The sequence below is a fragment of the Paroedura picta genome, chromosome 7, assembly GCF_049243985.1.
Source record: "Paroedura picta isolate Pp20150507F chromosome 7, Ppicta_v3.0, whole genome shotgun sequence".
NCBI classification, from domain to species: domain Eukaryota; kingdom Metazoa; phylum Chordata; class Lepidosauria; order Squamata; family Gekkonidae; genus Paroedura; species Paroedura picta.
In genome coordinates, this window is record NC_135375.1 from 26,582,182 (window position 1) to 26,600,079 (window position 17,898).

The window sequence follows — 17,898 nt, forward strand, 5'->3', positions numbered from 1 at the left end:
CTGCAGCGACTTCCAGCAGCTCCCGGCACGCTTCCCCCACTCGCGAAGGTCGGCCGATTCCCGGGCGGGGACCTCTCCAAGCTCCGGGAAGTGTCTCAGGTCTGTCCCGTAGACGACGGCAAAAGGCGACATCTCCGTGCTGCTGTGGTCTGCGTTGTTGTACGCGAACTCGGCCAGGGGGAGCAGGGGCACCCAGGTGTCTTGATGATAGGAACCGAAACACCGCAAGTACTGCTCCAGTACTTGATTAACCCGCTCGGTCTGCCCGTCCGTCTGGGGGTGGTAAGCGGAGCTCAGCCCTTGCTCGATGTCTAACAGGCGCAGGAAAGCTTGCCAAAACCGGGACACGAATTGTGAGCCCCGATCGGAAATCACCTTGTCCGGCAGCCCGTGCAGTCGGAACACGTGATCCAGGAACATCCGAGCCAACTGTGAAGCACTGGGGACACTGGCGCAAGGAATGAAATGGGCCTGTTTGGAAAATAGATCTACCACCACCCAGATCACCGTTTTCCCCTTGCTGGGAGGCAAGTCTGTTATAAAGTCCATGGAGATCACTGACCACGGCCGGGTCGGGACCTCGAGCGGGTGCAGCAGACCTTTCGGCTTGCCAACCCCCGGCTTGCAGGTCAGGCAGACAGGACAACCACTGACGTAAGCTTTTGTGTCCCGCCGCAGACTGGGCCACCAAAACCGCCGCCGGGCCAACTTCCAGGATTTTACGAAACCGAAGTGCCCGGCGGTCTTAGCATCGTGGCAGAGGCTGAGGGCTTCCCGTCGTAGCCCTTCCGGGACGTAGACAGCCTCCCCCCTCCGCCAGAGACCGGAGTCCAAAATCAAAGAGTCCCGGAGCTCAGCCAGCTCCTCGTCTGTCCCGTAGGCTGCCACTAGGCGGTCTCGGAGCGGGGCGGTCGCCGGGTCGGGCTCCCATTCCTCCCTGGCCCGACGCCTAGTGACGACCCCCCGTCCCAGCTGCTCCTCACCAAACACGGACCTGGTGCAGGGAGCGTACCCCTCCCCATAATGCGGCAGACGGGAGAGGGCGTCCGCGAGGAAATTCTCTTTGCCGGGGATGTGACCAAGCTTGAAATTGTACCGCGAAAAGAACTCCGCCCACCTCATCTGCTTGGCGTTCAGGGATCGCGGTTGCCGGAGCGCCTCCAGATTCTTGTGATCTGTCCAGACCTCGAACGGCTCCTCTGTTTCCTCCAGCCAATGCCGCCATTCGGTGAGGGCGAACTTAATCGCAAACGCCTCCTTCTCCCAGGTAGACCAGTTCCGCTCCGTTTCGGCGAATTTTCGTGAGAGGTAGGCCGCCGGCCTCAGCTGTCCCGCCTTGTCTCGCTGCAGGAGAACCGCCCCGGCTGCTGCGTCGCTGGCGTCGACTTGTACCACCATCGGCTGGGTTGGGTCGACGTGCAGTAGCGTGGGCTCAGACGCGAAAGCTTGCTTGAGGGCCAGGAACGCTGCCTCCGATTTCTCATTCCAGCCGAGCGCTGCGCTGGGCCGCGTGGCGCGAGGACCTCTCCCCTTGGTACCTAGCAAGTCCGTGAGGGGAGCCACTACGGAGGAGTATCTGGGGATGAAGCCTCTAAAAAAGTTAGCAAACCCCAGGAAGCTTTGTAGCTGTTTCCGGGTGCGGGGCCTTTCCCAGGCCAGCACCGCCTGCACCTTCTCGGGGTCCATAGCTATGCCCTGGGCTGAGATGCGGTAGCCCAAATAGTCCAGGGAGGGACGGTGGAATTCGCACTTAGCCAGCTTCACGTATAGGTGGTTTGCCAGCAGGCGCTTTAACACCTCCCTCACCAGGGTCACGTGCTCTTGGGGATCTTGGCTGTAGATCAGGACGTCATCCAAATAAACAACCACCCCCTGAAACAGAAGGTCCTGCAACACCTCATTAATTAGACTCATGAAAACCCCGGGTGCCCCGCTTAAACCGAACGGCATCACTTTAAATTCGAATTGTCCCAATTGACAGTTAAACGCTGTTTTCCACTCATCCCCCTCCCGGATGCGTACCCGGTAGTACGCCTCCCTTAGGTCCAGCTTAGTGAACAGAGTCCCTTTGCCCAGCCGGGCCAGCAAATCCGGGATCAGCGGGAGGGGGTAAGCGTTCCCCGCTGCGATGGCGTTGAGGCCCCGGTAGTCCTGGCACAGCCGTCGGGACCCATCCTTTTTCCGGACGAACAAGACTGGAGCTCCCATGGGACTGGAAGCGGGCCGGATGAAACCTCGGGCCAGATTTTTACCCAAAAACTCCCGGAGGTCCTTGAGCTCACCCTCACTCATCTTGTAGATGCGCCCTTTGGGTAGTACCGCCCCCTCTGGGATGTTGATAGCGCAGTCCGTGCGGCGGTGTGGGGGTAGCTCGTCCGCTTCCCGCTCGCTGAAAACGGCTGCGAGGTCTCGGTACTCTGGCGGGACCTCGGGCTCTGGTATCTCCTGCTGCGCCGCCGCCGCTCCCCTGGGACGCGCCGCCGTCCTCTTGTGGCTGGAATTCTCGTGGGGGACCCGATGCCGTGCACCCACCGTCAAGTCGAACTTCAGGGTCCCCGCCCGCCAGTCCACCACGGGGTTGTGTTCCTTCAGCCAATCCAGGCCCAACACCGCCCGATATCCCGCTACGGGGACCTGGATCAGCCACCGCAGCTCTTGGTGGTCCCCTATGTGGATGGCGATAGGACCCACCTCCTCCCCGAAAGGTCCCCCCTGAATCGGGCTGCCGTCCATCTGGACGAAAACCAGGGGAACCTTCCGAATGCGCTTCGGTAGCCCCAAAGCCCGGGCTATCTGGGGGTGGACCATGCTGTGGTCGCATCCAGAGTCCAAAAGAGCCTCCCCCACCCAACTTAGTCCGTTCTCCGGGTTCCGGAGCTCTAAAATTACCACGTTCGGAGGTCGCGCCTCATGCTGTAGGGGTTTTCCCTCGCACCGCGGGACCTGCTGCCCGGCGCCGTCTACAGCAGGTCCTGGCCGTTTCCCGTCGCCTGGGCGCTTCCCGGTTCGTTGCGGAGGTCCTCCGCCCGGCGTGCCTGCTGGGGGCGTGTCGCACCTCCCCCCTGGGAGAGCCCGCGGTCCTCCCCCCCTTGCCGTTGGCACGCTGCTGCGAAATGTCCTGACCCCCCGCATTTCAGGCACAGACCTTCCCGGCGTCTCCTTTCCCGCTCGGGGTTCGGGGGTCGTTTGGGGCGAGAGTTGTCGGGGCCCGGTCTCGGCGCCTCGGCTGACCCGCCTTTGGCCTCCCGGGGGGGTGCGGCGGCCCAACCCAGGCTGGCTTCCAGCTTGGCGACCACAAAACACCACCCCTCCAGTGTAGACAGATCTTCTTCCGTCCCCTTGATCACGGCCCATTCCCTGAGCTTCGGGTTAAGGCCCTCCCGGAAGTACTCGATTTGGGTCTCCTCGTTCCAGGAGAACACCTTGCCTGCTTCCCTCCGGAAAATGTCTATATAGTCCATAACCCCCCTAGTACCCTGTCGAAGTCCCTTGATCCGACTCTTTGCCTTGTCCTCAGCCTGGGGGTCCTGGAATCGTCGGCGGAGCGCGACCACGAAGTCCTGCAGGTCCCGAGTTGCCGGGTCGCCGCGCTCGGCCAACCCTAGGTACCACTGACCCGCCTTGCCCTGGAGACACGAGGCCACCCCCCAGACCAAGTCCTCGGAGTCCTCATACCGGTCTCCATACCTCCGGGCATGCGTCAGCGCGTGGAGGAGGAACTGCGGGAGGTCGTCCGGCGTCCCGTCGAAACGCGCCTTAAGCTCTGGGGGGGAACGTTTTGGAGAGTAGTCCGACCCCCTCCGGATCCGGGATTCTCGGCGTCCGCCGTCTCGTCCTGCTCCGCTCCACCGGCTACCAACTTGCCCAACGACGCCGTGCCGCTCCCTGCCTTGCACGTCGCTCCTGCGTTGGTCCGGCTCTCGCCGCCCCGTCGGCTCACCCGCTCCCCCGAGATCCTCTGCTGTCTCGCCTCTCCGCTGGCCGTCTCGCCTACTCGGGACTGAAAACTGCTCCGGGTCGGGGTCCGGGGCCCGCTCACCAGTGCCGGGCTCGTCCTCGTCGCTGGAGACGTCCTCACTCGACGCGATCCCCTCCGCCGTTGTATTACCAGTCCCTCCGGGCCCGGCCCGAGCTTGCTCACGGGCTTCAGCTGCCTGCAAGCGCCTGGCCAAGTCCGCCATGGCCCGCCGCAGGTCCTCTAGGGATTCCTCAGGTCCTACCGGGCGAAGCGCCTGCCTCAGCTGGGTGTCCCAGGTTGGGGCCAACCCCCCAGACCTCGGCGCGCTCCCCGCCGTGCTTGGGAACCCCATGGCCCGGCGCCTTCCCTTGGCCGCCGCTGCCGAGGGTCTCGGGGTCCCGGACAGCTGCTCCTGGCCCCCCGATTTTCGGAGGAAATCTCCCGGGGACATTAAACTCATGTTCCCGGGGTTCGTGGGGGTCGAGACCGCCCCGTTGCTTGAAAACGCCATCTCTGGATCCGTCCCGATAAGCGCTCGGATGCGATGCCGACCCTGGAGTTCGGTGGGAAGCTCTTACGATGTCGGGGACCCGCTTGCTAACTGAAAAAACAGGGTGCCCCTTTGAAGAAAACGTCACTCCAGGCCTGGTGAACGATACAACAGGAACAAGCTTTATTTCAGCAACGTGGAGTCCGCTGGTATGGAATAAGAGCTTCCACCGAACTCCAGGTGGAAGCTCCCTTTTATACAAAACCCACCTCCTTAGGCTGTATTGCCCCACCCAGTACTTGCGGAGGGAACATGCTGATACAATCATGACTCATGCACATATGCGAGGTTTTCCGGGGTTCCTGATGGCCCATTTTCCTGGAACAAAGGGCCATCTCCGGGCCCTTGTCAAAAGGTGGAGGGGGACATTGAGGTTCTTTAGCGGCCATTGCCACCTCAACGATCGGGTGGGGCGCCCAGCTGCCGGCTTGCCTATGATCACCATGCCCTACCTCCGTGATCGCGGGCGCCTCTGATGGCGGGGTTCGGTCCCGTTCCCAAGCCACCAAGGACCGAACCACGACACAAAGGATAGGACTCCCAGTAATGGCTTTAAACTACATGGAGAATGGTACCTACTAGATATAAGGTAAAACTTTTCACAGTTCAGCAGTAGAATCAGCTGTCTAAGGAGGTGGAGAGCTCCCTGGTACTGGCAGTGAATGCTTTAGGTTGATCCTGCATTGAACCGGAGGTTAGACTGTATGGCCGCTTCCAACTCTATGATTCAAATCATTCATGTTATTGTCAATGCACAAAATTAAATGAATGTCCCTACCTTTTGTACTTAAAGTCTTCTGGACTAAACTGAATATTGAGGACTCCAGCATCATCTTCATCACCTCCAACAGGGACCAGGAGAGGTTTAATATCCTCCTCCATTTCTGAAGAACTCTCTTCTTCAATTGCAGTAAAATTATTTTAACCTTAAACAAGAGAAACCAGAGCTGTAATTAATTATTTATAAGGTATACCATGCAAGTTATGTATTACTATCACTAATCACTAAACATTATTCACTTGAAGTTGTGTGCAGACAACTTCCTACCTGATTGGCCTTCCCTGGGGGTGTGCTGCCAATAGGGAGAGAAAACTCTGCCAATGAGGGTCAATCAGTTCAAACGGCACTCTGCCAATGAGGTCCAATTGTGGGGCTTATCTGTTGCTTGCCCAGTGGAAGAGGTGATGGCCTCTCTGAAAGGCCCAGCTGCTGGTAAGTTACCCCATCCTCAGCCTCTTCCCACCCTCCATCTCCCCAGGCAAGGGAGGGAAGCCAGCTGCTTCCTTTGCTTCCTCTGTTGATCTCAGGTTTCAGCTGTCTGATGGAAGAAAGCACAGACAAGGAAGACAGAGAGAATCAGTATTTCAAAAACAGAAAGCCAAGGGACAGACAGAATGCAATGAATGTCTTAACTCAGTCCAGTGAGTCAAGGGTTCATTCAGGCAGGCCAGGGGCATCACTCTATGATGACTCAGTCTTCTGTGGTCAGCAACTTTCTTGCTAACATAATGAAGTGCCTTTCAGACTGGAACCCTCTTTCAAGCACATAGCTGGCATTGCTTAATTGGCTCAGGTGAGTCAGGTGAGCTGACAAGGCAGGGAGCTGCAGCTGGAGGCTGAGCAGAGGAATGAGGAGCTCCTGTAACAGCCCTGGTTTGTCTGCAGCTCCATTCCCTCTTGCTGGTCAGAGCTCTCTGGATGGGCTAAGCTCTCATCCAGCTGAGGCTCAGGTGAAGCTGGGAGCTCCTGGCAAGGCTTTTCCTCCAAGAAGTCCTCCCTAACAGGATTTGGGCTCACAACACCTCCACATGGCCCTGCAGCTGGCCATCGGAGTGCTCTTTGCTTTCTCCCATCCTTCTGAGGCTCAGAGGGGCTGGGGGGATCCAGCAATCTTCTCCACCCAGCCTGTCCTTTGGGAGATGTGGGAGGTGGGAAGGAGGCAGCCCACCCCCCATAGTCTTCCCTACCTGGCCTAGTCCAGTCTTTGGGAGCTGTGGGGAGGCTGGAAGGAGGCACCCCCCTCCCACAGACTTTCCTGCCCGACCTGCCCATTGGGAGATGGAGACGGGTGGGAAGGAGGCAGCCAATCCGCTATGGTAGCGGTCCCCAACCTTTTTCCGGTTGAGGACCGCCTCCGGGGGTGGGGGAGAGTTGCTGGCCCGGGCGCCATGCATGCACGTTTTCGCCAGCAGGGGGGCTAACGCGCATGCGCGTTTGCGTCCGCTGGCGTGCCGGAGGCCGCGCCTGCCTCTCCCCCCCCCTCACAACAAGAAGCTAGCCGGGCCGTGAGTGAAGCGGCTGCTTCACTCGGGGCCTGGCAAGCTTCTCGCTGCAGGGGGGGGGGAGAGGCAGGTACGGCTGCCAGCGGCCCGGTATCGGGCCGCTGACCGGAAGTTGACCATCCTTGCCCTATGGTTTTCCCCACCCAGCCTGGCCTTTGAGAGATAGGGGGGCCAGGAAGGTGGCAGCCCCCCTCATGGCCTTCCCAGCCCAGTTTTTGGAAGATGTGGGGGATGGGAAGGTGGTAGCCCACTCCATGGCCTGCCCAGCCTGGCCTTTGTATGATGTGGGTACAGTGGTGACCTGTGTAGACACCGATGTCTGGGGGTGGGGGTAGTAGGGCCAGTGCCCCTCCAAAGCAGCTGTTTTCTCCAGAAGAACTGATGCCTTCCTTCCCTCCTCTCTTTCATCCTTGCTCTTTCATCTTCCTGAAGGTTTCTAGGCTCCCACCTGGAATTTGCCTACCCAGCTGGTTGCATATGGAGTTGGAGTCAGGAATCAAACCCAGCTCTTGAGATTAGAGTTTGCTACTGTTTAACCACTTCACTACACTAGATCTCAAGATCTAGCAAGGAGCAGGGGGAGGAGGGGGAGGGCCAGAGCCCAGGAAGGTCATAGTGCACGTATATGTGCTAGCTAGCACCCATTGTATTCTTGGGTGCAATGGGCTTTGCCTCTAGTTTAATCATTAAGTCAAATACAAAAGTTAAAAAAAACACATTAAAATCACCACCACTTTTTTTTAACAAAATAAAGTAGTTTTTCAACTTTACTATCAGGCACATCTAAAGAGTTTGATGAGGTTTTTATATATTACAATTGGCCCTTAGCAGGAATCCTACTGAATTCTTTGGGTTGCCCTACTTGCTGGGTTGCCCTACTTGGAGCTAACAAGTTTGGAGAAACAAGTTCTGTCCCTTTAATAGAGGACTAATGCATGAAAATGTGCAGTTTTTGTGGCATGGAGGTAAATAGCATTCCACTAAGCCTGTTAAGGAGACAGGACATTTTGTTTTCCTCCACTCAGCTAGCAACCTTAATTTCGGGTACTTAGGACAGAAGTTCACTTAGTTGTTCACTCCCACTGGTCTTTACTCTGGAAAAACAGACAGAGGAAGGTACAGATTATGAATAGTCCTTTGCTGTTGTGTATAGACTAGGGCCTGGGAGAGCCAGGTTTGAATTCTGCTTTGCCACGGAAGCTTGTTGGGTGACCTTGGACCCAGTAAAACTCTCAGCCTAACTTACCTCTCAAGTATAAAATATTGTAAATCACTTTGGATTCCCGTTGGGGAGGAAAGGAGGGTCAAATGAATAAATACACATATAAATAAATTAGAAGCAAGGGAGGATCAAAGCCCCTGTTTCTGTTTTGAAAGAACAATCCTATCAGGGCTATTCACTGGGGATTGCTGCCAGGAGATTATTCTTAAGAAGACCTGGGGTTTTTATACCCCCCTTTTTACTGCCTGAAGAATCTCAAAGTGGCTTACAATTGCATACCACTCCTTTCCCCACAATATATACACAGTTAGGTAGGTGGGCTGAGAAAGCTCAGGGAAAACTGTGACTGGCTGCAATAGATGAGTGGGAAATCAGGTTCTCCAGATTAGAGGCCATTGCTCTTAACCAATATACCACATTGGTCTCAAGAATGCACTGTAAGCACTATTTGACTATCCCTTAGCTTGCCAAGAGAAAGGCTGTTATACATTGACTTGGACAATTTTTGGAACTGGGGAATATTCTAGAAGCCAGACATATTTTTCTGTAGTTTCCAGATTTGCATGAATTAAGAGTTCACATACCCAAGAGCTAGATTTAATCCCAGCTGCTCACCATTTAGCTCACCGCTTCGCTAGTGTCGGGATACAGGGGACAGCTGATCTCTTTTCTCCAGGTCGCGGACAGAGGGTAGCTACAGGAGAGAGAACATCTAGTTGCCACCAGCTCACATGTGGAGTTCCACAGGGAGCAGACCTCTCTCCAATCCTATTTAACATCTTCATGCGCCCTCTTGCTTGGGCGGGGATGTCATCTATGTGCAGATGACAACCAACACTTCCTTCTGATGGCCATCCTAATTCTCCCCCTGAATCCTTAGCCATATGCTTGGAGGCGGTGATGAGGTGCTTCAAGCAGAGTAGTCTGAAGTTCAACTCTTCCAAGACGGAGGTCCTGTGGCTGGGCAAGAAGGGTCCAAGCAAGGAAGCCCTACACTCCACCATCACCAACTGGCTGATGATCTCTGGCCCCAAAGAAACATGCCAGACCAGAGCCAGAGCTTTCTCCTGGCCCCCACCTGGCGGAACGAGTTCCTTTAAGAGATCAGGGCCATTCCTGGACCCCCATAATTTTGCAGGGCCTGTAAAAAGGAGCTTCTCCACCAGGCATTTGGTTGAGGGCTGACCGACCCAATAACATCCACTGGTCCCCCAAACACCCCCTACACGATCTGAACATAATTTGACCTCCCTATGAGTTCATGTTACAAATTATAGAAGTTATTGTTCTAATATAGTTATAACTCCATTGTTCAACTTGGAACCCACTGTTAACGGTTGTCATTGTTATTATTGCTATTATTAGATTTATATCCCCACGTTTTATGTAAACCACCCGGAACCTCATGGGAGGGTTGTATGGAAATAGAATAAATAAATAAATATTCCTGGTTTTTTCCTTCGCATATTATCATTACAGCACTTCGGTATTCAAAGTAGGGTGGTCAGCCTCCATATGATGCTTGGAGGTCTCCCAGAATTACAACTGAGCTCCAGGGGTTACTGAGCTCCAGAAGCAACTGTACTTTCAAGTGACAGGTAAATTATGCTGTTTCTTCAGCCAGTGTTTCTGAATACCAGAAAAATCTGCACATTGAATTCCTGCCTGTTGGAATCCGGCTGTGAAATACCCATTCTCAATCTGAAGAAGAAGAAGAGTTGGTTCTTATATGCCGCTTTTCCCTACCCGAAGGAGGCTCAAAGCGGCTTACAGTCTCCTTCCCATTCCTCTCCCCACAACAGACACCCTGTGGGGTGGGTGAGGCTGAGAGAGCGCTGATATCACTGCTCGGTCAGAACAATTTTATCACTGCCGTGGCAAGCCCAAGGTCACCCAGCTGGATGCATGTGGGGGAGCGCAGAATCGAACCCGGCATGCCAGATTAGAAGTCCGCACTCCTAAGCACTACACCAAACTGGCTCTCTGGGAAAGAAAATGGTGACAACCCTAATTTCTCCTGTAAAACAGATTTTTGGCTTTGTGTATGCATTTTATGGTTCCACATGGATACAGATTCATTACATCCATGGTTGGTATTATAATGATTTGAAACAATTAAGTTAATTACCAGTTAGAATGTTCTGCAGGCTGCTTCCAGAATGACTTGTTCCTTCTGCTCTGTGTAACAAAAATTTAAAAGGCTGATATTCTTTCAATCCAAATGTTCAGTATTAAATTTTTCACAGGGCAAATAAGTCACAGCAAGGGAAAGAAGACTGAACAGTGTTATCACTCCATTGGAAAATGATCATTGCCAGGAGAGTGGATGTCTAAATATCTGATTTATAAGATAAACAAAACACAGTTTTCAATGGCTTAGCCATCGGTTGGTTTGCTACAGCAAAAACGTAAGAGAACCTTGAGAGAACCCTGAGACACCTTAAAGATTAACAGATTTATTTCAGCACAAGTTTTCATGGGAGGAATGTCTACATGAGAGGAATGAAGCGACTTGTCAAGTCAGCAAATTTACGATAATTTTTTATGGAGATGAAAAAACATATCAATCAGCTGTATTGATTTAGGAAAACTCAGCCCTAGAAAGTTAAAGATTAACAGCACAAATATTGGTGGCTGATTGAAGTCATCAGAGTGTTGTAAAGTCACTGAACCAGGACTGTAAAGTTGCTTAAAAGTTCCTCTTGTATTTACTTAACGCGGTAAGGATTTTGAACATAAGAAATGAGCTACTTGACTTTGTATTTATTTCAGCTCTGTTTGCTGCTGCTACAGAAACAAGACATTTTTGTAATCCCTGTGAACAACGACCCGATTTAGTAGGCCTTCTTCTTCTGGTTGGTTTTTATAGCAAGGGAAGGGGATGGAATTTAGCTAGAATTCTATCTCAACCACCACATATTTATTTATTAAAGTTTCCATTGGCTACATGTGTTGGTTTGCAGTGGAAGAGCAGGATGAAGGGAGATTTGACTCTCAAAAGCTTATCCTGGAAATCTTCAAGTGGGAAGCCATTTTGGTCTGAGGCAGCCGAACAAAATTTGAGCTCAGTGGCACTTTTAAGACCAACAAAGTTTTATTTAAGGTATAAGCTTTTGTGTGCACACACACTTCCTCAAGATACTTCCTCCCTGAATAAAACTTTATTGGTCTTAAGAGTGCCGTTGAACTCAAACCTTGTTCTCCTGGAAATCTTGTTCATCTTTCAGGTATTACGGAGTCTCACATAAATAGAAGACCCGTACTTCAGAGTGACCTGCTTATGGCAGGTTACAACAGATATAAAAACAACAGATATAAAAGTAGTTGTCATATTAAAACATTCTACAACCAGATTTAAAACTGCCTTTAATTCCCCAGTGGGGAGAAGGCAATGCAGATGTCAACTATGGTGAAAGTTTGGCTGATGTTTTGGGTGTGGGAAGCTAGAATTTTGGTGTCACTTCTGGCCTCAATCATAGGCCTGGCAGAATAGCTGTTTTATGGGCCCTGCAGAACTGTCCCAAAGGGACCAGGGAGAGTATTTCACCAGGCTGGGGCTAGGGCTAGTTTGACATTCTTGGGGCTGGGGATCTTGAGCAGGTTCCGATTATTCGATTTTAAACTCCTTTGGGCAATGTCAGGGTGGCGGGCAGTCCCACAGGTATGACGTTCCCAGACCATTTAGGGGGGCTGGGTCATAACCAGAACCCTGAATCTGATCCGGTCTTCAATCTGGGACCAGGGCAGCTGGAACACCGCAGTTCAAATGTGTGCTCTCTCAAGGGTCTTGCTGCATTCTGGATATAGCCAGGCCTATACAGCAGGCAGGGGTTGCGAGTCATTCATATCTTCTGTCATCCCAGGAAAAAAAAACACTGTCATCACTGAAAAAAAAACACAATCTGTGTTGGAAGCCACTCTTTTGGAAAACTGCCTGAGAGAAGTAAGGAGGATTCAGGTAGGTAGCCATGCTGGCCTGAAGCAACAGAACAAAATTGAAGTCCAGAAGAAATGCTGGCCTAGAAATATTTTAAACAAACGAACAGTTCCTGTTTTGTCTCACTCATAAGCTACAGTTGCATAATGGATTTTTATTTTGGATTTCACTGGAACTTCGGAACAAACAAGCTTAGGGCTGCAATTTTACTTCCTGAGCTGAAGTAGACTGCTTAGATAAGCAGTTCTTAACCTTTAATCTACCAGCCACCAAGTATCTATATGCTCACAGTGATGCATGGCCCCCATCTGCAGATAACTAAATCTGTGAATCATGGCCACATGGACACTAAGCAGATCCCCAAGTCTATAGAAAAATCTGAAATTAAAAAATGTTAAAGGGGAGTTTAAATCTCCTCGAAATGGAATTGTGTTTGTGCATGCACAGAATGTTGCAGTTAGGAAACTACTTCAGCTGCACACAGACATTGGCAACCACTGTGACCATGGGTGTGAAGGAGGACCCCGGCAGCCTCTGCAGCCCCTGCAGAGAAGGATGCTGGCCATCACTCTGGGCCTTGATATGGCCATGGTGGTTGCTGGCAGCTACAACCAACCCAAATGGAAGCAGAGAATCCTGAGAACTACTGTGGGCCTGGACAAAGCAGCCAAAGGTGTTAGCAGCTGCTGTGGGCTGAGTGGTAGATGGTAGTGCTGGAGACTTGCCAGGATCTGTGATTGGGGGGGGGGATATGGCTTCGTGCCTTGCGATTGGGCAAGGCTGACTGGTTAGAACTCTTGTCTGACGGGGTGAGGGGCCCCGCCCACTCTCCACCCACTTACCCCTTAACCAAATATGATACCACTCACTGAGCGGTTCCAGATGGTTTCCATGCCACAGGTAACAAAAATTATGATGTGAATACAGAGCTCTTGACGAGGCAGCTTTATTTATATTGGTATATAGAGACAAGTGAAAAGCTGGATCTCATTTTTTATTTGAGTCCAATTGGTACTTTTTGAAAAACCTATTTCTCCCTTGTTTTTTATTGTTATAACACTGCCTCTTGTTTTCAAGAGCAATCCTAAGTGAAGTTACACTCTTCTCAGGGGAACTATACCTTGTTTTTTTAAGGATAGATTCAAATGAGTAGCCGTGTTGGTCTGAAGTAGCACAATAAAATCAGAGTTCAGTAGCACCTTTAAGACCAACAGTGATTTACCCTTGTCAGAAGGGTACTTGCACTTGAAAGCTCATGCCTTGAATAAATCTTTGTTGGTCTTAAAGGTGCTACTGGACTCTGATTTTATTGTTTTTTTAAACAATTCAAGCCTGTAGTCCCCGAATCACATTAGCATAATTTGTCCCATTCTGGAGCTCTTTGTTGAATTGAGGCAAATTATTCAAGGCTTGGGATGTTATTATTTAAAGTAATTCATATATTTTTCACCCTGACTCAGTTTGGTTCAATCCTGATTCAGAGCAATTTGTGATATCACTGAATAAACTTTCCCCTAGTTTTTATGTCAACTTTTTAAAAACTATACAATCCTAGAACAGACTCATAGCATCAAAGAGTTGGAAGGAGCCATACAGGCCATCTAATCTAATCCAGGATAAGTATCTATCCAGCCGCTGCTTAAAGTCCACCAGTGAGTAGGAGCTCACCATCACCTTAGGCAGCAGATTCCACTGCTGAATTACTCTGACTGAATTTCTGCCCCTGATATCTAGCCAATATTGTTCTTCACGTAATTTAAACCAGCAGTCCGCAAGCTTCCGCTTGCTGCGGAGAGGGCAGCCCGGGGGCCCGTGCACGCGCGGCAGCCCCAGCCCAAACGCGCATGCGCGGACTGCCGCGCACGCGCATTTGTGCCCAGCAGGGGTGCAAGCATGCGTGCTCAGTAGTCCGCGCATGTTCGTTTGCGCCGCCGCCATGCCGGCGGCCGTGGCTTCCCCTCCCGACCCCTCCGGGCCGCGAGCAAATCGGCTGCTAAAGTGGTCGATTAGCTTGCGGATCGGGCAAGCTTCTCTTCCCTCCCCTCCTGAAGCGAGAAGCTTGCCGCTCCGCTTTGGCGGCCGATTTGCTCGCGTCCTGGCGAGCTTCTCGCTTCGGGGGGGAGGGAAGAAGGGGCCGCGGCCTGGCACCGAGGCCTTCGCGGCCCGGCGCCAGGCCGCGGCCCGCGGGTTGGGGACCACTGATTTAAACCCATTACTGCTGGTCCTAACCTCTGCTGCCAAAATATAGGTTACTATGATGTAGGTTACTTCTCTTCCTTAGAGACAAGATTTTCTGTTTTTCTTTTCGTTTCGTGACTGAACAGCCTGTCACTTAAGGTTTAGTGTAAAATTAACCACTCACAGTCCTTGACCTGCTTACACAGCATTTCTAGCTTTTGAAATTTCAGTCCAGTCCATCACAGTTACTTACATCTATGTCTACAAACTATTGTCTAAAAGTTGTCATCCTATTTGGGAAAGTTCTCTGGGCTTCAATGGGACTTATCCTAAACTGTTTTGTAGAATAGTCAAAGAACAATTGTGATAAACAAGTCATGGTTCCTTCCATTTCTGAAGGACACAGGTCATGCATTAAAACAAAATATTTGAAGATCCTTGAATACAAACATTCCAAATGCATCTTGAGTGCAAGGAATTATTTTCTTCCTATTAAGTACGTAACCATTACATAGATCCTAAAAAAGCTTTAAAAATATTCACTTGAACCTCATACATATTAAGACAGCAAAGTTCCAGTTCATTGTACAGTAATTTACTTCAGAATGACATCCTGAGGAGACTCTTCCTGCTTCTGGGTACACCTGCTTTCTCACAGCCACAAAAACTTACTGCCTCCAGTGCATTCACGGTGTTGTCCAAGCAAGTTAAGTTCTGAGCAGTAAGGGGCCAAACGATAAACCAAATGCACTGGGGCCAAATGGTGGCTTGCCTTAACCAGTTTGCAAAGCATTTTATTTACACCACGAATAACTCAGACGCAGATTTCAATAATACATTAACCACAGAGGTTTTGAATGTTCCCGAGATCAGCTAGGCCAGGGCTTGTGGCTATTGTAAAGGAACACTCAATCTATTCCAGGAGCCCTTAGAACAATTATTTTATCCCTGTTTTTCAGGCTTAACTGTCACTTTTAAGTTATTTTGTGGGTGTTATTTAACACTTTTATGAACAGCTTTGGGCACATACATTTGTATGGATTTTTAAATGTTATTTATCTATTATTTGATTTATTACCTGCTACTCCCAGGTTGGCTGGCTCATGTCAGGTTACAAGTAAGATCCCCACTATAAAACAATACTTCCCCCTCCATTAAACATCATTGTTTTTCTTATTACTCATCTACTGAAAGGCCTGAACTGGATTTTGTTTACAGGAACAATTCAAGGCGCTTAGGACAAGCTCTTTGGCTGGAGGTCAAAGTCCTTGAAGGACTACTTCCATTCATAATGTTCAGTCCAACAGCTGAGAGCCTCCTCTGGAGCCCTGCTCTCAGTTCCCCTGCCTTGAGAACTGAGGCAGCTGGTGATGTTTTTTTTTTCAGCAGGAGACACCTCCCCTGTGGAACACCTTGCTTTGTGTGTTTGCCTTGTGCCTACCTTTCTTTTAGGGCCAGGCGAAACTATTCCTTTTTACCCATGTTTAACTAAGGGATTTGGTAGACATTTTACAGCATATTTTTGGCCTAAGGAACATTTTACCTACATCATTTTAGGCTGTTTTATGTGTATTGTAAGCCACTGATATATCTTGGCTTGTTTTACCAATATCAGCTTATTTATTTGTTAATTGTGCTAGCATGAGCCCATTTTAGTGGTTTGTTTAATGGCTTTTAGTTTTATTTTGAATGTTTTATATTAGTTTCAAGCTGCTTCAAACAGATGTCTAGAAAGGCAATATGTAATTTTACAAAATAAACAATAAGCAATTTATTTATACTCTGATTTCTTCTCCAACAGGGGCCCAAAGCATTTTACAGATTCATTCTTCTCTCTTCCATTTTATCCTCTCAACAATAACCCAGTGAGATTAGACTGAGTGTGTATGACTGGCCACAGTAACCTTCCATGTTAGAGGTGGCATTTATACCTAGTCCAACATATTAACTGTTAAACTACATATAAGTATTAAATAAATACTTTCTGGTAAACATAAGTTTTGATTTTTTTTCAATTTCTTATTCAATACAAATAAGAAAGTCTTAATAATAGACTAATTCCTAAGAGAAATGAAGCACTTACATAAAAAAATTGAGTTAGACAGTTAAAAACAGTTTAATTTTCTTCTGCTAAAATTAATTGGGATCAAAACTGCTTTACTTTTAGCTAGAGAGCAACCACTGCCTTCAATTTCTTTTCAAGTTCTCCATGTAGGTCTCACCGTGAAAAGCATGACAAGATCACCATTAATTGGAACATCTGTTCCACTGAAAATGAAATGACCAATGCAAGTTCCCACCAATTTGTACTTTATTCCTTTTCATTTAAAAACCCAAATCAATTTCTGCGGTGTCCTAAAGCGTTCGCTCACTTCGAAAGCCACTGGGGTCTGCAGAGTTTGAAGGGTATAAGTGCTTAAAGATGACACTCCAGCTGCCAAAGTTCGACTCTCACCCTGATTTTCAGTTTATTTTTTAAAGAACGGTGAAGGTCTACAGTTAAAAACGGTTACCCTTAATGCGGTTCCTTCTAACGCAGGCGCTGGCTGGGAATTGCACGAGCCCACCGGGTCCTACTTGCACATACATGCGTACAGAATGACAACCCAAGGCACAAGACAACCCATACCCAATGAGTGATGTCCAAGCCCAATGAAACCAAGGGCAGATTCTCTACCTGGAACGCCTTCCGCTGATTCTCGTGCACACACATTCGCAGCCCCGTCGGCTGAAGAGCTCCGACCCGCAGCCGATAAACAGGAAAAATTGTTGCCGCTCTAAGCATAGAGGCGGCACTGAGCTCACAGTTCAGCACTTCCGGTCTGCCATTGAAGTGGTGTTCCACTCCAGCATTTAACGGAAAGTAACTAGGACAGGCACCATAGAGAGAGCAGGAGGCGGAGCGTCTCAAGCCACCCGTGACTTCCGGTTTGATTTTTTTTTTTTTTTTTACACATTTTCGCACCGCGAGAGTGCTGACTTGGAGGAATCCCGCTGAGTGTTTGTGTGCGTGTTTTGTGGCTGCAGTTGCGTTGATTCGACATAGAATGCCGAGATTGACATTTGGAACTGGGATAATAGGAAAACAAAGTGCGAAGGTTTGGGTTCCGCACTCATTAGTTAAAAAAAAAACCCCAAACACATAAATAGCGTGTAAGAACATTTGTAAAGAACACGGGTCAAGGTAAACAGTACAATGCATACAATAAACACTGCAATAAAGCTGCCTGAGATTAAATAGTGTCTTGCTTGTATATAAATATAACTGAAATGTTTTATTCAAGTGGGTAGCCGTGTTGGTCTGAAGCAGCACAACTAAACAAAATCAGAGTCCAGTGGCACCTTTAAGACCAACAAAGACTTATTCAAGGTGTGAGCTTTTGAGTGCAAGCACTGGACTGATTTTGTTTTGTTGAAATGTTTTAGTTATTTTAGACCTATGGACGCTATTGATACTCATTTTTTCCCCTGCCCTTTACATTGTATGTCTTTCAAGTAGGATTGGATTTATACTAACGCTAAGTAAACCGCAATTTAGGGGATCATATAATGAGGGAGCTCAGAATTAAATTCCTAGTTTTGGAAATTTTATTTTGGCATAGCATGTCATAATGTGACCCTGTCATTCAAGCCTGTGTCGCAATATCTCCACCCCCCTCCACTCACTTTTGCATTTGGGAGCGTGAAGTGCATTTTGATCTGATCTCTGGTTTCGATAAGTGTTATGGTGTCTGAGTGTGATTTGATATGAGTGTGTGTGTATATTCTTA

General features: G+C 49.6%; 1 protein-coding gene across 10 annotated transcripts in view; it reads right to left on the reverse strand.

Annotated features, from left to right (window-relative positions):
- SLC38A9 (solute carrier family 38 member 9) overlaps positions 1 to 16,995 on the reverse strand; it is a 61,955-nt gene extending 44,960 nt beyond the window's left edge. Inside the window, exons 1-5 of one of the 10 annotated variants that reach the window (XM_077347132.1) lie at positions 16,806 to 16,995; positions 10,142 to 10,191; positions 8,629 to 8,707; positions 5,557 to 5,827; positions 5,287 to 5,434 (exon numbers count right to left, since the gene is read on the reverse strand). In XM_077347132.1, the coding sequence (XP_077203247.1) occupies positions 5,287 to 5,390 (104 nt within the window). In that variant the 5' untranslated portion in view covers positions 5,391 to 5,434; positions 5,557 to 5,827; positions 8,629 to 8,707; positions 10,142 to 10,191; positions 16,806 to 16,995. Of the gene's footprint in view, positions 1 to 5,286; positions 5,435 to 5,556; positions 5,828 to 8,597; positions 8,708 to 10,141; positions 10,192 to 16,757 lie in introns of all 10 variants that reach the window. The other 9 variants (XM_077347133.1, XM_077347134.1, XM_077347135.1 and 6 more) reach the window with 9 other exon arrangements.
- Between the last annotated feature and the right edge of the window lie 903 nt (positions 16,996 to 17,898).